The sequence below is a fragment of the Lethenteron reissneri genome, chromosome 45 (assembly GCF_015708825.2).
Source record: "Lethenteron reissneri isolate LAM-NWPU_2019-01 chromosome 45, ASM1570882v1, whole genome shotgun sequence".
Taxonomy (NCBI): Eukaryota; Metazoa; Chordata; class Hyperoartia; order Petromyzontiformes; family Petromyzontidae; genus Lethenteron; species Lethenteron reissneri.
In genome coordinates, this window is record NC_083823.1 from 8,797,421 (window position 1) to 8,816,782 (window position 19,362).

Here is a 19,362-nt window from a genome sequence, read left to right on the forward strand (position 1 = left end):
TCCTCCTCCTACTGCTGCTGCCTCTCTCTCTCTCAACCCTCGGGTCTCTTCTCTGGCTGCTCAGCTGTCGCGCGGTGCTGTTACCAGACGGCTTCTCATCGCGCCCTCCTCCTCCTCCTCGTTGGTGGTGGTGGAGGTGAAGGTGGTGGTGAAGGAGGAGGAGGCGTTGTTGGTGGTGGTGGTGGTGAAGAAGGAGGTGGTGGTGGTGGAGGCGGCGGTGGTTTTGGAGTCTGGGGCGGAGCGGCGTCTGAGAAGCGAATGCGGAATTCAGGTGACGCTGGTGATGGTTGATGGTTGCTGCCCAGAGGGTGGCAGAGACGACGGCGGTGGGTGGCGAGGGTGGTGAGGGTGGTGCCGGCGATGGTGACGGTGGCAGTGGCGATTGTTGGTGAGGGTGGTGCCGATGGTAGAGGTTGTTATGCTGTGGTGACAGTGTTCATAATCATAGTGGTTAGTGCTGGTAACAGTGGTGCTGATGTGACGATGGTGGTGGTGTTGATGTGACGATGGTGGTGGTGTTGATGTGGCGATGGTGGTGGTGATGTCTGTGGGATTAACCCGGGGTTGCTCACGATGTGGCTCTCGTGTTGGCGCCGTGAGGCTTCTTCACGTCGTGTGTGCTGCGTTGCACGTGATGACAGTGGCTGTCGTACGGCTGGATGCTCACGTACTCCATTACGCTGTGCAGATACAGATCTACCATGGGACCTTTCTTGATTCATTGACAAAGCTGTCTCTGTGGTGTCGGGACCTCTTGCCACCTGTTTCACTGCCAGAAAGGGTAAACCCTATTCTTATTTTTAATTCACTGAGCAAACGATACGACACTTTAATCTGTGTGCTCATAATACTCGCTTTGCAATCGGACTGCCCCTGATCCTCCTGGTTCCCAGGCTCTATGCGTCGTGTCGCCTTCATTCCGTTGACAAAGGTGAGGGGGCCGATTGCCCGACCGAGGCGAGCTTGTCTAGCCAGGTGAGAGATGCGAGCTTGTGTCACCAGGTAAGAGAGACGAGTTGGCTTAGCCAGGTAAGAGATGCGAGTTGGCTGAGCCAGGTAAGAGATGCGAGCTTGTGTCACCAGGTAAGAGATGCGAGCTTGTGTCACCAGGTAAGAGATGCGAGCTTGTGTCACCAGGTAAGAGAGGCGAGCTTGTGTCACCAGGTAAGAGAGGCGAGCTTGTGTCACCAGGTAAGAGAGGCGAGTTGGCTTAGCCAGGTAAGGGATCCGAGTTTGCCTAGCCAGGTAAGAGATCCGAGTTGGCTAGCCAGGTAAGAGATGCGAGCTTGTGTCACCAGGTAAGAGATCTGAGTTGGCTGAGCCAGTGAGTCCCACCTCGCGCTCGAGAGCTGACGGCCTGGATTCGATCCCCAGCCTCGGAGAAGATTATAATAGAGTCCACCTGATACCCAGCCAAACCTGTTCTGGAGTGCCTCCACGAGGTTAACTGAACCTTGGATGAGTGTAAACATCAGAACTAGGAAGACAAAGGCAGCTGGGTGCGGTGCTGGCCACCCACCCCCCGCCCACCCCCCTGTGTTGCGCTGTGATGTCCCTAACAGCGGATGTTGGTGCCACTCGTGTGGCTATACATGGACAGGGGTAGTGGGGGGGGTCGCCCATTTAAAATTGTGTGAGAGGAAATTAATTTGAGTTGGCTATTTCTTCACGTTTTTTTTTTTCACCGCTTAATTCTGTAACGCGGTTGAATTATGATCTATTTAGTTCACGTTGTGGGTCTCTTCATGCCCGCTGCTGCTTTCATTTTTGGGTGACCCGGAGTCACTCGTGCAAACAAAGGCTGCCCTGGTTTCTTGAGCTCTCGGTTTCGGCTATCATAACTTGAACAAAGGTCGGTTTCTTTCCTTGTTTTTCTGGACAGACTAGATGGACGAGACTTGGCCAGTCATCTTAGCACGCCCCATCCACCGCGTCACGGCTCCTCAGGCTCCACCGCGGCAGGCCACGGCACCAGGAAACTAAACACAGGTGACAGTCTGCGCAGGCTCGGCACGGCGAGTGACGTCCGCGCGGTCTCCTCGAGTGACGTGCGCGTGTTTGCACAGCGGTGCCACGCTCTCGCCTGAAGTAGGACCCCTCCGCTCGGAGGTGCCCCCGCGTCGCGGAGGCGGTTTGCGGTGTTGAGTTCTTCGCCGGCAGCGGGGGCGGCTGCCGGGCGGTGCAATTTGTGCCGGGGAGTCCCTCGGAGCGGAAGAGGCCAGGCGCCGGGTCACGGAGAGGAGGGGACGGTGGACGAGTGGGGGCCCCCCCACCCCCACGAGCCAGGGCCCGTGCAAAGCCCAGCTGCGCCATTTCACGCCGGGTCTTCGTCCCACTTTAAACGAAACGATCGCTCCAAAGCAGAGGCCTGAAGTTGGTGGCAGGCAGCGAGCACCCTCCTTGCGGCGCAGGCGCCCTTGGCGTTGGGTTCGTGCGCACGCACGGGACGCGCACGCGTCCGGGATGTGCTGTGGTGTTGACCCACTGGCTGTGTTTCTCCATCGGTCAGGGCGCGTAGGTTAAGTGTCTTTTGCAAGTAGGGTTGAGCGTGACGTACCGCACTTGCGGAATCTCTGTCGGACAGATTTGGAGCCTGCGGGGCAGGGGTGATGAACGTATGGCCCCGCGGCCGCGCTCCTAGCACGTGGAGAATGGCTCGCAAACATGACAGGATCTGTTACGGCAAGCATCTTGACCGTACTGATCGGGTACTCTAGAAGGATATTTACGACTGGAAAACGCTGTGTTCATAGTTTTGGCACACCCAGTCACTTCTGCCACTGCGAGTGACCGAGGGGTGTGTCAAGGTGTGCCCCGTCAAAGGTATTTGAAAGTCCACTTCGGCCCTCATTCAGGAACATTATCCTCGCCTCTGCTGCCCGGTGATGCTGCTCCCTGGCAGCAGACAACGTTGGCCTCCTCTGCGGCCAGGTCCGCCTCGTGCCTACCCAGTTTCAGAGTGTACGCGTCGCAGGGTTTTATCATGAGTGTCGCTCGTTCACCCGCTTTTTTCAACGGTTTTACCTAACCTGATTCCTCCGTTTGTCGTGGTCAAATCTTGTAATCAAAATTTCGTCCACTTCCCGTTGTCCAATCAATTCCACATTACATTTTGCGCACGTACTCAGATCCGGTGACAATGCATGCCTGTATCAAAATCGGCATCAATTAATCAATTGATTCGCTACTTTAAAGCAATTTACATTCTGTATGGACGCCTTATTATTTATATTTATATTTGTGTAGGTCAAAAACACCGCAGTCCATAAACTGTGGAATCGGCTCACCCAAAAATCAGGCGCCGCGTGTCTCAGGCGCCATTGACGTACTTCTCTACCGTGAGTTAAACGAAGGTGTTAATAAAACCGTTGTTTTTTTAAAACTTTTTTAAAGGAGTTTATTTCTGTTTGGTGCATGTTCATTCGTGCTGCCCGGGGCTGCCCGAAGATTTTTGGAGGCTTGGGGCAAAATTCCAGACGATGCTCCCTCTGAAACCCCCGCAGTAAAAGCTGTCCCGCCCGCTTCTCCCCTTCCCTCCGTGCCGCCCGAACCGTGGGTCCAGGCCGACTCTCCTCCCCAGGCCGTGCCGCCATCATCTTGCGGAGACGCATGGGACGCCTCCGGCATCGGACGGCACGGGACAACCTGGGCGGCCCTCGCCGGACGGTCATGAGGAGCGCGGAGCCGCGCTCCCACGCTCTACCGTGATGGACGGTGACGGTCCCCGCCCCTCCCGGCTGCTGGCGGCACTTGCGCTGGTGGCGCTTGCGCTGGCCGTGCTGCCGGCGCACGGAGCGGAGCACGGCTCCGTGGCGCGGCACGCCATCAAGCTGCACCGTGGGCGCGAGGCGGCCGCACGAGCTGTCAGGAGCGGTGGCGGAGCCAACGGCGGCATTAAACAGTGGGCGTGTGGCCGGCTGGCCACTCTGCTCAAGCACAAAGCCCAGGTGATCCGTAAGCTCAACTCGGCGATCGGCGTGGTGGAGAAGGATGGCAAGATTTCGCCGGAGGAGAAGCTCTTTCAGGTACGTGGAGCTGGAGAGGGGGCGGCCGGTGCGGAGGGGATATGTCGCTGCTGTTGCTGCTGTTACCTTCTGGTGGCAGTAGGTGCGGAACAATGCATCGAGTCATCAATGAAAATGCATTCTTACGCTGACCGCCGGTTCCGCCCAGAATATGATGAACGACGGCACATCTGGTGAACGGGAAAATAGTCCGGGCGCGAGCGGTGTTTGCCGTCGCATCGCAAATGTTCCGCCTATCATCTGTACTGCCGAGCCAACAAACGGGACAAAACAAATAAGAAAAACGCAAACGTGACAAAACCAAAAGTCAACTACTAACTGGAGTAGGTAGCGGCGCGGTGGTGGCGTTGTCAGCTGACCCGGCTGCCCGCCTCTCGCCCCCAGGTGCACACGCTGGAGATCTTCCAGAGGGAGCTCAACGACAGCGAGAGTTCCGTGTTCCAGGCCATCGTGGGCCTGCAGCGCGCACTGCAGGGCGACTTCCGGGACCTCCTCAACATGAAGGAGAGCAGTCGCCAGCGGTTGGAGGCCCTGCGGCAGGCGGCCATCAAGGTGCCCGCAGGGGGGACGCGAGTGGCGCTCGGGTCGTATGTTCTCACGGTCCGCTCGCACGCTCTGGTATTCATCGCACGCTCAAGGTGCGAGTTAAAGAACCATTACGATGTGTCGGTGGCGTCGAGAGTTTTATACGGCAGCCACGTACAGCTCTGTTGGTGGTCTAGACAAGGCCGAGAGCTTGTACGTTGTGTTGCTGACGGGCAGCACGTTGCCGATGAGAATGCCTCGTGTCCCCCCCCCCCCCCACGCGCCAGGAGGAGCAGGAGTACGTGGAGCTGGTGGCGGCGGAGCGGCGCGAGGCGGAGGCCCTGAAAGTGCGAGCGCTGCGCAACCGCAGCCTCTCCATGCTGGACGGCGTGCTGGAGGACGTGCGGCGTGCCGCCAACCGCCTGGAGGAGCGCATCGAGGAGCACGTCTTCGACAACCAGGAGATGGTGAGCCATTCTCCCCGCAGGGCTCGGTCGTTTAGATTTATCCCGCGAGCCACGACAGTCTCCTCCTGCGGACGCATGGAACTCTTTCCCGTTACCGGCGACGTCCGCAAGTTGCAGGGCGGGTGGTGTCCCGCTCATCGCTGAATCTCGAACGCACAAGGGGTTCAGCGTTAATTTTATTTTTAAGACATTCGGCTGCAGCGACACTCTATGATAGCTGGCGCCAAGCTATGCCACACGCCTTCCCGCGTGGCCTTTTTCTTCGATTCGATTCCATCCATAATCGATTCCATTCCGATGACGTTATGGGAACGAATTGGAAGAAAAAACGATGACGTACACGTCCAGCATCGTACACGTCCGTCATCGCAACGGGAAAGGGTTAGGAGTAGCCCGCGGTGCGACTGCGGTCGCGCGGCCTCAAACCTCCCGGAGGCTCCGGGCGCGCGCGCTCGGCTAAAGTTGGACGTCGTTCCGGACACAACGCGCGGCGTCGGGAGAGACGCAGAGAGCGCGGCCACGAAACAAAACGCCCGCGCGGTCAACGTCGCTGACCTCCCACTCGCCGCGCCAGGGGAAAGGCGCCAACGTGGAGGCGGTGTGGCGGCTGGAGGAGCCGGACGAGGACAGCGTGGGGAACATGTCGCGACGCGAGGCCGGCGGGGAGGACCTGGGCCTGAGCATGCTCATCGACTCGCTCAACAACCAGTACGTGCTCACCAAGCCCCGCGACTCCACCATCCCGCGCTCCGACCACCACCTCATCACGGTGAGACGCGGGGCCCTCGTGCCGGGGCAAAAAACGACGAATGGGTACACGACGCGGTCGTGCAGCAGCCCGATCTCGGGATATTTTTCTGGCTGCCTCTGTGTGGATGTATGCACGTACGTATGGACGCACGCGCCGCACGCACCGCACGCACCGCACGCAGCCAGCCATGCCTATCGGAGGTGCAGAGAGTGCAATGGTTAGCGTGCTGCACTTGGACAATCGCTCGCGGCGAAAGCCGATGACGATGATCTGAATCGGTCCTGGGCCTCTCCCTAGGTCAACTCGGCCTCAAATGAGTATCTTGTCCGATGTGTAAACATCACCACTGGGGAGACAAAGGCGGCCAGGGCATAGTGCTGGCCACCCACTCCCTCGTGTGCCTGGCCCCAGGGCACTGCGGTGTCTTTGTGCTGGTGTTCGCATGCCTCTGTTCCTGGCTCTCTCACCTCAGCACGTCTCTCTGTCTGGTCCCAGGACATCGTTGCCATCGTGCTGCTGTCCCTGCCGTGCGGGTGGCTGTGCATGCTCATGGGGCTGCCCTCAATGTTCGGCTACGTGGTGTGCGGCGTGCTGCTCGGCCCCTCCGGCCTCAACGCCATCAAGGTAACCGCCCCGAGCCCGTGCACCTACCGCCCCCTCCCGCCACCCCCCCCCCCCCCCCCCCCACATGCTAATGGAACGCTCCGATCGTCGGCTCCCCGAGTCCCGTGGCGTTGTGCCGCACGCGCAGTTCTCGATCGGTCCTCCCCATCGTGCCTTGCGTGTCACGTGACATCGCCACACCGCGTGTGTACTACACCTCAGCCTTGTTTTGGACCGCCAACTCTTCATCATCATCATGATCAGCCGTTGTCAGTCCACTGCTGGATGAAGACCTCCCGATGCCACCGCCATCTCTCACGGTCCAGTTCTGCCACAATCCACCTCGCTCCTACAAACGAACCTATCCCATTGCTCTATCTCCGTGGGGGACGTCCTCCCGGACGCGTTCTCCCCGTTGGCTGCCTATCAGCAGGCACAAAACGTGCCGCCTCCGCACCGACCCGCACTGACAGGGACGGTGAAGTACGGTCGAACGACCCCGATGGACGACACCGAGGGGAAGGGGGTCGTGCCGTGTTGGCGAGTCGGGCCGTGCGGGCACGCTGAGCCACGTGACGCGGTGTGACGCGGTGTGACGCGTGTGTGACGCGGTGTGACGCGGTGTGACGCAGTGTGACGCGGTGTGACGCGGTGTGACGCGGTGTGCAGGCCATCGTGCAGGTGGAGACACTGGGGGAGTTTGGCGTCTTCTTCACGCTCTTCTTCGTGGGGCTCGAGTTTTACCCGGATCGGCTGCGCAAGGTGGAGGCCACGGGCACTCACACACGCACGCACACACGCACACACGCACACACACGCACGCACGCACACACGCACACACACGCACACACACGCACACACGCACACACACACACACGCACACACACGCACACACGCACGCGCACGCACACGCACATACATACATACCACACATACATACACACATGCACCAAACCACACACACACAAAGACAAAGATCCCCCGTATAGCCTTTAACAGACTATTGGGACAAGTGCTATTTGCGAGCACCTATGAAGGCCGGCATGGCACACGAGGGGGTAGCTGTACCAGGCACTCATTTGAGGCTGATTCAGATAATCATCACCAGTGTTGGCACTGAACAGGAATTGAACTTTGGTTGCCGGGTTTGCAGTGCAACGCACTAACCCTTGCACTACCGCTCCCCACTACTGCGTGTGTTCATGATGCGTGTGTGATGCGTGCGTGATGCGTGCTTGGTGCGTGTGTGATGCGTGTGTGATGCGTGCTTGGTGTGTGCTTGGTGTGTGTGTGATGCGTGCGTGATGCGTGTGTGGTGCGAGCGTGGTGCGTGCGTGGTGCGTGTGTGATGCGTGTGTGATGCGTGTGTGATGCGTGTGTGATGCGTGTGTGATGCGTGTGTGATGCGTGCGTGGTGTGTGCGTGGTGCGAGCGTGATGCGTGTGTGATGCGTGCGTGGTGCGTGCGTACAGGTGTGGCGCGTCGCTCTGCAGACCCCGCTGGCCATGATGGTGCTGATGCTGGGCACGGGGCTGCTGTGGGGCCACGTGCTACACATTCCACCCAACCAGAGCCTCTTCATCTCCGCGTGCCTCTCGCTCTCCAGCACGCCGCTCATCTCCAAGTTCCTGCAGGCGGCCGGCGCGCGGCCCGACAAGGAGGGTGGGTTCCCCGTGCCCTCGGCCTCCGGCCCCGACGGCTCGACGGCTCCTAGGCCTGCATGGTTCCGAGGCCCGTGCGGTCTCCAGCCTTCCGTGACCTCTTAAGCCGACGTGACCCCCACCGTGTGTGCTGAGAACAGCGACGTGTAAAGCCCCTTTACGTGAGCGGCGCAGGGGTGAGAAGCCTCTTCCTTACTCGGGGTCGATCCACTGATGGTCATGGGGGTCATGGGGTGAAGGGGTCAAATAGGACTTTCCTATACCTTTGGTCGTGTGATCGCGCATTATCACACACACACTTCAGCCACGCCCGTCACTGCAAGAGGCCCTTGCGGTAACAGGAGCTAAAATTATAAACTCAATATTTGCCAGGTTTGAAAATTCCCCTTCCCGAGTACCCGATTGGTGGAGCCCAGTGGCATGCAGAGCGATATTGTGCTGCGGGTCGTTTCGTAGCAGGAGATCGTATGGAATGAAGTCGTGGGGCCGGATCCCACCCATGGGTCGTGCGTTCCCTAGCCGCGCCGGGGGGAGGGGTTTAAACTCCGCAGGAGGGATATTTCCCGTGGACGTTCGGCTGATTCTGCCCCTCCGCTGCCCTCCCCGCTGTCGCCAGGAGACGGGGACTACAGCAGCATGCTGCTGGGCATCCTGGTGGTGCAGGACATGCAGCTGAGCGTCATCATCGCGCTCATGCCCACGCTCGCGCAGGCCGGCACGGCACACCCCGCCAGGTACCCTGACCCGGGTCGCCAACATGACGAAAGCAAAACAAATGGAATCAAGTCACAGCAATGGAGCGAGTTGAGATCAGAAATGTAGGCAACTGCATTCATAGACAACGGACTTTAGCCTTCTGAGTCCATCTCCCCTCCCTGCCTGCGCCCGGTTCCATTGTGAATTGAGTGCCGTAGCCCGTGTTGCCGGAGTGTGCCGAGCAGCACGTGGGGCAGGCGTGCGGAACCAGGCCTCTGCCACCGCTCCGCCAACGACTCGGCCGCTCGTTTTGCCAAGACCGTTCTTGCGCACTCACTTTGGGTCGTGAGACGAGCCGTCGAGCTTGGGAGGGTGGTGACATGGCGGCCGCCGGCAAGTCTTCACGCCGTCCTCTCGACGTGCGGAACACTATGAGAATTCCCAGTGTGGCCCTGTGTGTGCGTGCGTGTGTGTGCATGTGCATGTGCGTGCATGCGCGGGGAGCGGTAGTGCCGCTGCGCTATGAAGTCGGCGTCCCGAGTTTGATTCCCGCTCACGGCCAACAGCAGTGATGATTATCTGAAAATGAGTACCTCGTGCGATGTGTAAACATCGTCACTGGGGAGACAAAGGCGGCCGAGCGTGATACTGACCACCCTCCCCCTCGTGTGCCATGTCGGCCCGTAATAGGCGCTCGCTAACAGCACTTGCTCCTACGGTCTGTTAAGGCTATAATGGGGGGATCTTTGTGTGCTTGTGTCTGTGTGCATGTCCGCGTGTGTGCGTGTGCCCCGGCAGTGCGCTGTGGGAGTGGGTGCGCGTGTCGGGGCTGGTGGGCCGCGTGCTCGCGTCCATGGCCGGCGTGCTGCTGCTCTGCGTGCTGCTCCGGTCGCGCGTCATCGGCCCCTTCTACCGCCGCCTGCACAGCGCCAGCGCGCGCGCCGGCAGCCCCGAGCTGCTCACGCTCGGCCTCTCCGCGTTCATCTTCGCCATGCTGCGGGTGGGGCACGCGCACGCGGGCAAAGCTCGGCCCACACGGCCTCGGCGCGCCGTCGGGGCGAGTGGCGCATTAACGAGGTCACGGGAACGACGACGGTCCTCACCGCGGACCCCCCTGCTCCCCACGCCGCCCCCCCCCCCTTCCCCTGCAGGTGACAGAGGCGTTGGAAGTGTCGATGGAGCTGGGCTGCTTCCTGTCGGGCGTCCTCGTCTCCTCGCTGGGCCACGTCGTCACCGAGGAGGTGAGCAGCTGCCTGGAGCCGATCCGCGACTTCCTCGCCATCCTCTTCTTCGCCTCGATAGGTGAGCGTCGCCTCCGCAGGTGAGAGAGTTGATGGCAGACGGTTGACGTCGGATTGATCGACCAGCAATTGGAATCGACTACTTCTGCTGTGGTCGATTATGCAGCCCCCCCCCGTTTAAAACTCTCAGCCACTTCCTACGTCAAACCCCCTGTGAGCCACGCCCGGCATGAAGCGGCCCCACCCATCACCTGTAGTCTCGCGGCGCACTTGGGAGCAAGTGAAGACTTTTTCCCAACGATATTCGTACCGTCCACTTAGCCGGGTAATCGGAGGACGGGTCGAGTGGTGGTTTAGTTTCACGAAGCTGACCGCGCATGCCGTGGTGAGCGCGCGCCTCACGCCCTCTGACCCCTGACCCTCGAACCCCCCCCCACCCCACCCCACCCGCGGTCCCCCAGGGCTACACGTGTTCCCCACGTTCGTGCTCTACGAGTTCTCCACGCTGCTCTTCCTCACCCTCTTCGTCGTCTTCGTCAAGGTAAACGGCGGCCGGCACGACGCTTGCCCACGAGAGCGCAAGGGGGAATACACCTGCGGGAGATTTGACGTCGCACGCAAATTGTACGCGCGAGATCTCATAGCTGGGTTGAGCGTGGCCGCTGCTTGGATGGGCGACCAACGTGCGTAAAGGGCGCCGCTCGCGGGGCTACGCGGTGGCCAGCAGCGGCCAGCGCAGCAAAACCGCGTCTCTGCTCCCACGCCTTCACCGACTCGCACCGATCTGAGTGGCGAAGTGTCGTCAAATTTCTCGCACGTGCGTGGTGCGTGTTCCGTGTTCCTTGTCCCCCGTGCGTTTCCCGCAGTTCGCCTTTGCGTCGGCGGTGCTGTGGGTGGTGCTGCCGCGGGGCAGCCGCTACCTCTGCTGGGTGGTGGCGTCGGGCCTGGCCCAGGTCAGCGAGTTTAGCTTCGTGCTGGGGAGCCGTGCTCGCCGCGCCGGCATCGTGTCCCGCGAGGTGAGGCGCCGGCTCGGCACGCAGGGCCGCACGCGCGCGCACGCACGGGGAACACAGTGTACACACAGGGAGCGCGGTAAGCGCAGCACACGCAGCACACGCAGCACACGCATGCACGTCTCAATATCTTGACGGCTGCATATCTCACGGGAGAGTGCAAACAGATGCGATGCGCACACTGAGATCGGTGGGAGACGTGGAGAGGCGTTGAATGAAAATGTAGCTTCCTCCACGCTGTCTCCCTGTGATGTCGCGTTGGGTTCCTGTAGACGACGGAGCACCCTGCGTCACACGACGAGGTCGTGCGCTCACGCGAGCCGCTGCCCCCCCGGCCCCCTCCGCGTGCCCCCCCCTCCCCCCAGGTCTACCTGCTCATCTTGAGCGTGACCACGCTGAGCCTGCTGCTGGCGCCTGCGCTGTGGCGCCTGTCCCTCGCCCGGTGCCTGCCCCCCACGGCGGACCGCAGGGTGGCAGCGTGACGGACGGCGGCCGCCACCGCAGCGAGCCGCGCTGCCATGGCGCAGGCTGCACCAGAGGGCCCACGGCACTCCTCACCGGCACTCCTGACCCACACTCCTCACCGGCACTCCTCACTGACACTCCTCACCGACATACCACCAACCCCACAATACAGTACACATTTTCAGCTCCACTCCCTGCATCACAACATTTGTCTGCCACTCTCAAACTCCATCAGACCTGCACTCCAATCTTAAACGCCGACAGCTGCACACCACCACAACCACACCAACCGTACACCTTACACCCTGATACACTGCACAACCCACCTCACACTGCACGCCACACCTCACATTCCACACCTCACCCCACACGCACCCCCCAGGGGGCGAGTGAGACTCCCTGGGGACCCAGCGGGCTCCGTGAGGCGCTTGCCGAGAACGCGGCTTTCAGCCGGACACGGTCACCCCTGGTGCCCGGGAGAAAGAACATCACAAACACAGCAGGACTCACGGAAAGCACTTTGCTGCGCACAGGCTGCCCGATGCAGGCCCTGCGTGCGCGACGGGGAATTCCACACGAGAGATATTCTAATTTGGAACCGGTGGACTGCGTTTACAGCTCGGTCGGAACCGCCTCGGATCAAAATGTCCTGCGACCGGCGGCAGGGTTTCGTTTGGGTTCTCGTTGCGACAACACTCGTCGTCGTCGTCGTCGTTAGCGGAGACTGGAAGCCGGGATCAAATGTCCGCGAGCGGCACGAGGACGCGCGGACCAAACCCGCGGGAAACTGGGAACAGCGCGTCCGTGCCCACCGCCCCCCACCCCCCTCGTGCGTTCGTCCGCGCGGACCCCCGAGTTGTGCAATACGCGGCGAGCGAGCGGCGTGTGAGGCAAGAGGGGGCGCGTGCCAAGAGTGACGGTCGCCATGGTGCCCCCCCCCCGCCCCCTCCTCCATCACCTCTCGCCGCCGATTCGCCGATTCACGTTTGATGCATAGCCGGCGTAGGAATTCTGCGCAAGCCATTGCTGTTGCTGTTGGGGAAGTGGTTTCCTATAGGTCCAGAAATCCTTGATGAGCGAGGTTATTCCAAGCGCGCGTGCCCATGCATGGGCGTGTGTGCGTGTCAGAGTAACGGTCGTGTGTTGCAATATTCGTCGCGTCAGGGGACGCTGTAAACATTAAACGGTCCACCGTAAGAGCTTGCGCTTGGACCAAACGTGAAGCTGGGATATGTGGGCGTGCGATGCATCTCGAGAGGCACACGGGCGTAGTAAAATCCTCGTGGTTGAACTACGCGGCGCTAATGTGGTTGACAAGCCGTTGAATGTAATAAGATAATGGCCACTAGTTTCGCCGATGGTGGCGTGGGTACGCTATATTGTCAGGTGTACGATTGCCTAACCGAGATAGCGTTTATACTCGCCCTGGCCGAAGCAGGTGCTTAACCTATCGGCCGGCTTTATGACTCCATTGGCGCCCGTGCTGTGCGCGTCCAAGACACGCGATAACTCGGCCGTCGAATATTCGTGACCGTGTTTTCATTCGAAGGATCGACTCTTGCATTGCATTCCAGTGGGGATGGACTCGGCACTCACGTGCGACGGCATCTCAAGAGCGTCGCGCAGGAACCGTGGTCGTAGTTTTCCTTTATGCAAGCAGTGGGCGAGCGATCGGCCAGTTGAGATGCATGACAAGGGTGACCAAGGTTGCATCAAGTCATTGAGAGTACATTCGCATTTAGGATCCGTGTTTGTTTTGTCGAACGAAGCAGTCACGGCCGGAGGGAAGAAGGGGGAGGGTCCTGTTTTACAAACCTCGTCGTTTGTACCGTTGCTCAAGTTTCCGTCTCCTCCGTGCAGTTTCGTGTCAAAGTCAGTGTGATGATGCACGTGTCTTGAGCCGTAATTTATTGATGACGAGATGCATGGTCGCTGGATATCACTGCCGCTCAGATTATCCAACGCAGCGGTCTGTATGTGAGCAGCGTGACGTTAGCCTTTGCCGAATCGATCTGATCTGGAACGCCATCGCGCTTCGTGGCAAGCCGCGGCGACGCATCGACGGAGCCGTCACGCTGTCTCCCGGCCGAGTGCGTTTTTCTCGCTCGCTCTGAGACGGCAGGTCGTCGATGGGGGTGCGTGCGCACGCACGCCGCAGGATGGACGCGTGGGAGGGGAGAGGAAAGTGGAGGGGTCGGTTTCACGGTGTTCAAGTTGGGGGCATCTGAGCGGCCGCTGCCGTTCCGACTGGTCCTCAGTCTGGCTGAGCACATGGCCGGGGGAGGGCCCGTCAGCCCCACCTTTACCCGGTCTGCCCCATCGTCCCACCCTGAGGACCCTGACCTCACGAACGCGAGGCTTTGGTAAATCTTGGACTGTTGATGTGGTGACACTACGTTGGCAGCGGTGCACCAAGCACAATTATAAATAAATAAAAACACTCGACACATCCGCCACTAATAGGCGACGTTTTGCGCAGTGGCCCGGATAGAGAAGCCACTCTGGCCTCTGTGCTACAAAGCGTCATTGCCTAAAACGTCGCCTGTCGCATACTTGAGTATGCAGAATCTGTTGTTTAAAAAAAGCTGTAAATTCTCAACTCTCCAGGTGTTCACCTACGCCGGTTTTAAGGCGCCGCAGTGGTGGTGGAATGATTCACTCGCCGCCTCTCTCCCGCGACCCGATGAATGGTTTCTATCGAGGCTCGTCACTCGATTGCGCAACACGTTTAAACATCGCCGTGAATGGTAGCGGCCGCCAGTGGTTGCACAGGGGTCACGTGCAGAACAACGGATGTGGACATCGCACACGAACCGAACAGCGTCGATGCTCGCGCGCGTGACGTGACGCATTCGGCGTGAGAGCAACAATCAATTTTCAGCGATGAGTCGATGCATCATCGCACCCCGAAGCTGACGCGTCAAGTTCAATGCGCAGCCACGATTGCGACTTATTCTGCAGAAGTGCAATTGTCATAAAATCTCCAGACTGTCGTATGTTTGGCTGTTACGGTCTCGGAATTGTTCGTGATGAGCATGACGATGTTTTTGTTTGTATCCATGTTATTGTTACTCTGTGCTTGTCCACCAGTGCCAGTGCAGACCCGCAGCGAATGATTGGGTTTTGAGAAAGCTCGCCCCGCTTTGAGCACAGCGGCGCACACGGCCAGAGCTTTAATTTTGCACTGAATATTTGTTTCGGGTCGTTGGTTTAAGGGTGGGATATGTGGCACGCGAAACTCGTAGCCGCAGCCATGGAGAGGATGAACGTGGATGCGGTGTGCCAGGTGTGTAAATATTTCCCGGGTGGCCAAATCGGACCCCGGCTGAAATGGAATCGGTGGTGGCCGGGCATACGATCCTGCCCTTGAAGACGCAGGTGCGTGCATCTAGGGCGCGTGTCGAAGTGCGGAGAGGCGCGTGCAGCCAGGATTAAAGTCTACGAGCCGGGCGTTGCTGAACTGATTGGATCTTTTTGTTGTTTAAACTCGCACACGATTATGAAACGGGTCACTCCCCGCATGACTCGCCTGCGGCTGCAGCCAAAACCGCTGTTGTAGCCACGAGATGTTGACTCAAAGGCTTCGGGAGAGAGCGCTGTGGGCAGCGCACATCAAAGAGGCTCCTTTTGCTTGGCTGGGAACGGTAGCTGCTTGAATTCGGTTGCCCATGGCGCGCGATTCCAGGACGTTTATCGCAAAATTGATCCTCGCAGTGGCTATTGCTACGTGACGGGGCTCGCACAGGAGTGATGGGACGTCGGTGCACGATGCTGCTGCTGCTGCTGCTCTACCGGTGTCACTCCCAGGTGTACAGGCTCCGAAACTGAGGCCAGAGGAACTTGCGCACAGTTGAATGCTCTGCACTTTCGCCTGCGTGCCGACACGTGGACAGGGTGCAATATCGGACCGAATATTCTCCCGGGCGCTGGGAGACCGGAGGTGGCACGTGACGAGTCGCCACGGTCATACCAAGAGACTTGACACACTACTGGATGTGGTGTGTGCCGGTTACGGAAACACTTTTACTGGTAGGAACCTCCTGGTTACACCAGCCCACAGGGGATTATTGTGTCCGTCGGTCGTGCAGGGAGGGGCTGGGTGGGGAGGGAGGGCTGGGTGGGGAGGGGAGGGTGGGTAGGGGCTGGGTGGTGAGGGCCTGGGTGGGGAGGGTGGGGCTGGGTGGGGAGGGGCTGGTCACCCCGTGGTGCTTTTATAAAATTCAACGTTTAACCTACTCACGTCGGCTTGTGCCCGCCCTCACAGTCGGGCATATTTGCGGAATACACCACGCCGCCGTTGACCCTGGCCATTGACCGAGCAACCCAACGTTCCTACCAGCTCCCTCCGCAGGAATGTGTTTGGGTGACCGACCTGGACAGATCCAGCAGAATCAGTGTTTATTTATACTGGAGGAATCCGATGAGCTATAAAGCTCTTTTTCATATATGCCCAGCAGGGGCGAGTCCGAAAGTTACAATTAAGCCCTGGATAAATGTATGCCCACTTGTGATATGTGTGGACAGGTCGCCTCTGCAAAAGTGCTAATAGCTCAGTGGGCTTTAACTGGTGAATAAGTACTGTAGTTACGTTTGTAATGGGCTCCATTAGGCGGACAACGTTCTATTACATGGGGTGCTAACCACCGGCCCGATTCTAACTAACACACACCAGCACTCTCTATATACGGACTCTCCGATACATTAGCGTGACTCAGCCAGTAGGGCTACTGGCTGGGCCGCTGACTGGAGGCTCGACTCTTGAGATGTCTTCACGATGCCTCTTCCATTCTTGACACGAACAGCCCCGAACATAGAGATGAGGCCGCTTATATTGGCCTCTGCGTGTCCTGGCCCTCCCCCGGTCACGCCTTCCTTCTACCCACCCCCCCTTTATTAGAATAATACATAGTGTAATATTACAATGTATAGTCGAAGGTGGTGTATAGTAATACAGTATATAATTTAATGTTGGGTTTGTCTATGGCAGTATATAGTACGGGGTAGACCCGTGTGATGTAAGAGAAAAAAGTTTAGCTGGAAGCATATTATATTTTTTGCGACATAGAATTGTAATGTATTACTTACTGTTAGTAGCTCAGCTTATTGGAGAGTATATTTAGTATACTGATGATACTATGTAGTCTATACTTTAGTTTTTTACGTGGTGGTTTAATTACTGCAGCTACATACTATTAACATTCCTTCCCTTTATTAATGCTACCCCTATCCCCTCCCTTTGATGCTGCTAATCCTGCATAATGCACGGGCATAATATGACTTTGAAACCCCCCGCCCACCTTCTACGCATTTCACAAGTAGTGACTAATGCCATATCTGCATTTCACATAAATATGCTAAATTCTTCTTGATATGCAAATTATTTTGTCAAGGCGCTCTTCCCCCTCCAACCCAGCTTAAATATACGCTCCAGGCCTGGTGGTGTTTCATTCAGACGCTGTCTTCCCGACAGACCTGTTCTTCACCTGAGGACGGCTGCTTGCGTTGTGGCCGAATCGTCGTGATAATTATTTTATTATGTTTTATTTTTATTATTTCCATTCTACGTGACTTTACCGAAAGAACTAAGAAGACACTTTATTTGTTAACACGTTCTATTAAATGTGGTGCTAACCACCGGCACTCTCTATATACGGACTCTCCGATACATTAGCGTGACTCAGCCAGCAGGGCTACTGGCTGGTCCGCTGACTGGAGGCTTGACTCTTCTCTTGAGATGCCTTCACGATGCCTCTTCCATTCTTGATACGAACAACCCCGAACATAGAGATGAGGCCGCTTATATCGGCCTCGGCGTGCCCGGGCCCTCCCCCGGTCACGCCTTCCTTCGAGAACCCTCCCCGAAACCCCTCGGCTGTCCACGTGCCCCCTAAGGTGCTCCCCGGGCCCCCGGCCCCCACCGGGTTTCGGTCACGTGTCCGGCCGGGTTCACGCAGAGTGCCACGGCCTCACACCACCCCCTGTGGCCTCACCTCCGGCCTCCCGAGTCCTCAACCAGCCCTGACGTCAATCCCGCCTCCAGACGCCTCCAGATGGGATGACGTCTTGCGTGTGTGTGTGTAGATCCGCGGGGTAGTGACGCTCCTCTGCATAGTGACGTCACACGTGTGCGTGTGTGTGTGTGTATACATGCAGTAGTGACGCTACCAGTCACTACACGTTTATAAAACACCTACAGTGAGGGAAAAAAGTATTTGATTTCCAGCTGATTTTGTATGTTTGCCCACTGACAAAGAAATGATCAGTCTATAATTTTAATGGTAGGGTTATTTGAACAGTGAGAGACAGAATAACAACAACAAAATCCAGAAAAACGCATGTCAAAAATGTTATAAATTGATTTGCATTTTAATGAGGGAAATAAGTATTTGACCCTCTCTCAATCAGAAAGATTTCTGGCTCCCAGGTGTCTTTCATACAGGTAACGAGCTGAGATTAGGAGCACACTCTTAAAGGGAGTGCTCCTAATCTCAGCCTGTTACCTGTATAAAAGACACCTGTTCACAGAAGAAATCAATCATATTCCAAACTCTCCACCATGGCAAAGACCAAAGAGCTCTCCAAAGATGTCAGGGACAAGATTGTAGACCTACACAAGGTTGGAATGGGCTACAAGACCATCGCCAACAGCTTGGTGAGAAGGTGACAACAGTTGGTGCGATTATTCGCAAATGGAAGAAACACAAAAGAACTGTCAATCTCCCTCGGCCTGGGGCTCCATGCAAGATCTCACCTCGTGGAGTTGCAATTATCATGAGAACGGTGAGGAATCAGCGCAGAACTACACGGGAGGATCTTGTCAATGATCTCAAGGCAGCTGGGACCATAGTCACCAAGAAAGCAGTTGGTAACACACTACGCCGTGAAGGACTGAAATCCTGCAGCGCCCACAAGGTCCCCCTGCTCAAGAGAGCACATATACATGCCTGTCTGAAGTTTGCCAATGAACATCTGAATGATTCAGAGGACAACTGGGTGAAAGTGTTGTGGTCAGATGAGACCAAAATGGAGCTCTTTGGCATCAACTCAACTCGCCGTGTTTGGAGGGGGAGGAATGCTGCCTATGACCCCAAGAACACCATCCCCACCGTCAGACATGGAGGTGGAAACATTATGCTTTGGGGGTGTTTTTCTGCTAAGGGGACAGGACAACTTCACCGCATCAAAGGGACGATGGACGGGGCCATGTACCGTCAAATGTTGGGTGAGAACCTCCTTCCCTCAGCCAGGGCATTGAAAATGGGTCGTGGATGGGTATTCCAGCATGACAATGACCCAAAACACACGGCCAAGGCAACAAAGGAGTGGCTCAAGAAGAAGGGCATTAAGGTCCTGGAGTGGCCTAGCCAGTCTCCAGACCTTAATCCCATAGAAAATCTGTGGAGGGAGCTGAAGGTTCGAGTTGCCAAATGTCAGCCTCGAAATCTTAATGACTTGGAGAAGATCTGCAAAGAGGAGTGGGACAAAATCCCTCCTGAGGTGTGTGCAAACCTGGTGGACAACTACAAGAAACGTCTGACCTCTGTGATTGCCAACAAGGGTTTTGCCACCAAGTACTAAGTCATGTTTTGCAGAGGGGTCAAATACTTATTTCCCTCATTAAAATGCAAATCAATTTATGACATTTTTGACATGCGTTTTTCTGGATTTTGTTGTTGTTATTCTGTCTCTCACTGTTCAAATAAACCTACCATTAAAATTATAGACTGATCATTTCTTTGTCAGTGGGAAAACGTACAAAATCAGCAGGGGATCAAATACTTTTTTCCCTCACTGTATATCATGCAAGGTGGTCGCCCATCTGATCACGATCCAGGGCTCAACCCTGTCGCGCTATCTGAGATCTGAAGAAAAAAAACGGCCAAATTCCTGGCGATTTAACCCCGTTCGCCTGATT

At 57.3% G+C, this 19,362-nt stretch overlaps 1 protein-coding gene across 2 annotated transcripts; it reads left to right on the top strand.

The window, feature by feature from the left end:
* The first annotated feature begins 89 nt into the window (after positions 1–89).
* On the top strand, positions 90–15,509 carry TMCO3 (transmembrane and coiled-coil domains 3). Of its 2 annotated transcripts, none has more exons than XM_061570216.1 (15): positions 90–271; positions 1,883–1,989; positions 3,563–4,025; positions 4,410–4,577; positions 4,838–5,017; positions 5,592–5,786; positions 6,264–6,392; positions 7,041–7,133; positions 7,844–8,033; positions 8,649–8,766; positions 9,527–9,728; positions 9,880–10,030; positions 10,431–10,510; positions 10,836–10,985; positions 11,348–15,509. In XM_061570216.1, the coding sequence occupies exons 3-15, from the start codon at positions 3,708–3,710 to the stop codon at positions 11,462–11,464; spliced, it is 2,091 nt and encodes a 696-aa protein (XP_061426200.1). In that variant the 5' UTR covers positions 90–271; positions 1,883–1,989; positions 3,563–3,707; the 3' UTR covers positions 11,465–15,509. The 2 variants fall into 2 exon arrangements, with proteins under 2 accessions (XP_061426200.1, XP_061426201.1); XM_061570217.1 differs by having other exon boundaries at positions 1,888–1,989.
* The last annotated feature ends 3,853 nt before the right edge of the window (positions 15,510–19,362 follow it).